Source organism: Glycine max, chromosome 20 (genome assembly GCF_000004515.6).
Source record: "Glycine max cultivar Williams 82 chromosome 20, Glycine_max_v4.0, whole genome shotgun sequence".
In the NCBI taxonomy this organism is placed as follows: Eukaryota; Viridiplantae; Streptophyta; class Magnoliopsida; order Fabales; family Fabaceae; genus Glycine; species Glycine max.
In genome coordinates, this window is record NC_038256.2 from 3,771,239 (window position 1) to 3,773,603 (window position 2,365).

The 2,365-nt window shown below is 33.1% G+C and overlaps 1 protein-coding gene across 1 annotated transcript; it reads right to left on the reverse strand.

The window, feature by feature from the left end:
• Nucleotides 1-315: 315 nt before the first annotated feature.
• On the reverse strand, nt 316-1,320 carry LOC100793940 (ethylene-responsive transcription factor ERN2). Its single transcript, XM_003556671.1, has one exon. It carries the CDS (start codon nt 1,318-1,320, stop codon nt 316-318), a length of 1,005 nt encoding a protein of 334 aa, XP_003556719.1.
• Between the last annotated feature and the right edge of the window lie 1,045 nt (nt 1,321-2,365).

Genomic DNA, 2,365 nt, shown 5'->3' on the forward strand with positions numbered 1-2,365 from the left:
GGACTAAAAGTGCAAGTGCATTTGAAACTTCTGAGCAGTATTATATATAACATCTTGTGGAAATAGTTTAGGAATTTATAGGACAGAAAACCATTGATCATCATATAGCAAAACTGCAGTAGCTTTATTTATAATGAAATTAAAGAATATGGACTAAGATGCCATCCTCTAGTAAAAGATATATAGAAAGAATAATCTATCCTATTCCAATTTTATTTGCAGCCTAGCTAGCTAGAATATTGAAAATCAAGGAGAGAGCTCCAAAAGAATGGAACAAAATTCAGGTCCTCCCGTTAGTGCCTCTTCACATCTAAGCTATTTTCCATCCTCAATTTTTTTTTCCAATTCCTTTCCATTTCCTGGTCCAACTTGTAGGCTCAAACACTCAGACACCCCAATTAGGGTGTAAAGACAAGCTGAGAATTTACGTTCATACTTCATCCTGAAAGATTCTCTACCTAATGGTGAATCATCAACACGATATTTCTCTTCTTCCTCTATTGATCCCACCATCTCTTCTGCTATCTCAAAAGGAGAAAAAAAGCAACTCAATGATCCAGCAGTGTCCAAAAACTGAAGATCTCTAATCCCAGCATCACAGTCTTCAAACTCTTTACCACTCACAATCTGGTTGTTTTGATCATAAACATTGTCATCACAATGATACCCTAATCTTGAATCCTCCCTACTACTACCCTCTAGGTTAGAATTTTCTTCATTAGTACCACAACTAAAGTCACAAGTAGTTATTATGGCAGAAGAACTATAACTAGCACAATAATAATTTTGTTCAACAATCCCATTTCCTACCATATCTAAAGAATTCCCATAATAGGATTCTTCTATTTGATGATAAAAATGTGACTCGGGTTCGGGTTCATAGTGGTTACTAGGAAAAGGGGTAACCACACATGAAGAGGCCATGTTTCTAGCTTTGAGCCTAAGAAGGAGAAGTTTGGCAATCTTTAGAGGAAGAGCAGGAACAGAATTAGGAGAAGATTGTGAAGAAAAGAAGTTCGTGCGAGTGTTGGCGCCACGAAGCAAGCGCGCGGCCTCATCATAAGCCCTAGCAGCATCTTCAGCAGTGTCATAAGTGCCTAACCATAACCTAATGTTCTGTATGGTGTCTTTGATTTCAGACACCCATCTCCCTGAGGGTCTTTGGCGTACACCAATGTAACGTTTCTTAGCTCTTCTAGCAACGAGTATATCAGCAGCCATTGATGCTGCTTCTTCCCTTAGTTGCTCCAATTCAATGTTCCCTTCTTCACTGTTTCCTTGATCTCCTTGACCTTCCCATCTTTTTCTCTTGTTTGCCATATTCTCGATTCATATATGGCTAGGTTTTGCTTTTGGTGCATAGCAGCATTGGAGAGCACACGCATTTATAAAGAAGTGAGTTGGGATGATCTTTAGTTGAGAATACACATGATGGTTAAATTCAAACTGATCCAAAATAACATTAAAAACTGGCTAAAAAAATCAAAAACTAAACTAAATCAATTCTTTTTTTTTTATTTGTTTAAATAATTTTTCTCTCAAACCGATTGGTTTGGTTGAGTTTATCGTTTGTGTTTTTGAAATTGAACTAAAATGTAACAATTATACTAACATTTATATTATTTTCATATTATATGTTTTATGATCACTTGAGTTTTATGATATTTTATAATATTATGTATATAAATTTATACAATGTATTTCACTTTTTTTAAAATATTTTTTAAAAATATGTTTGATTTAAAATTGATGATGAAAATTAGACAAATTTTTATTTTATAGAAAGTTTAACATATTAATAAATTTCATAAATTATTATTAACAATTTTTTAATGTCATTTAATTTAAAAGTTGAAAAAGAAATTATATAAATTTTAATGAAATAATATTTCAGTTAAAACGGTAAAAAAAAAATGAATTAAATCAGGCCGTGAACACCTCTAATTGAGAGTGAGATCCTTGGCTCTTTTAATTGATGCTTGTAGATTCTCTTTTGTTCCATGTCTAATTCGGCTTTCTTTAATTTTTGCCTCCTTTTTTTCTTCAAAAACAAACTTTAGAACCGTACACAGCTTTCTCTTTCTTTCTAGGGGAGATTACAAGATGTGTTTCACAAGGAAACTGACTTTAGCTTTGGCTTATTATCTTGCACTCAGTAACTAGTAACTGTTGATTTGAAACATACAGGGATGTAATCAGTATTGCATGCGGTTTTATAGCAACTAGAAGTTTTGTATTTGAATTAATTAAAAATTGGACTATCTTTTATCCAGTGTTAGGCTTGAGAAGGTGATTTTTGTTTGCATTTTTAGATTTTGGATTCAGTATAAAGATAACTGGCTTTGATATTCTTCTAGCTGAACCA

Coding starts and splice junctions, on each gene's coding strand:
- LOC100793940 (XM_003556671.1), bottom strand. CDS start 1,320: ATGGCAAACAAGAGAAAAAGATGGGAAGGTCAAGGAGATCAAGGAAAC.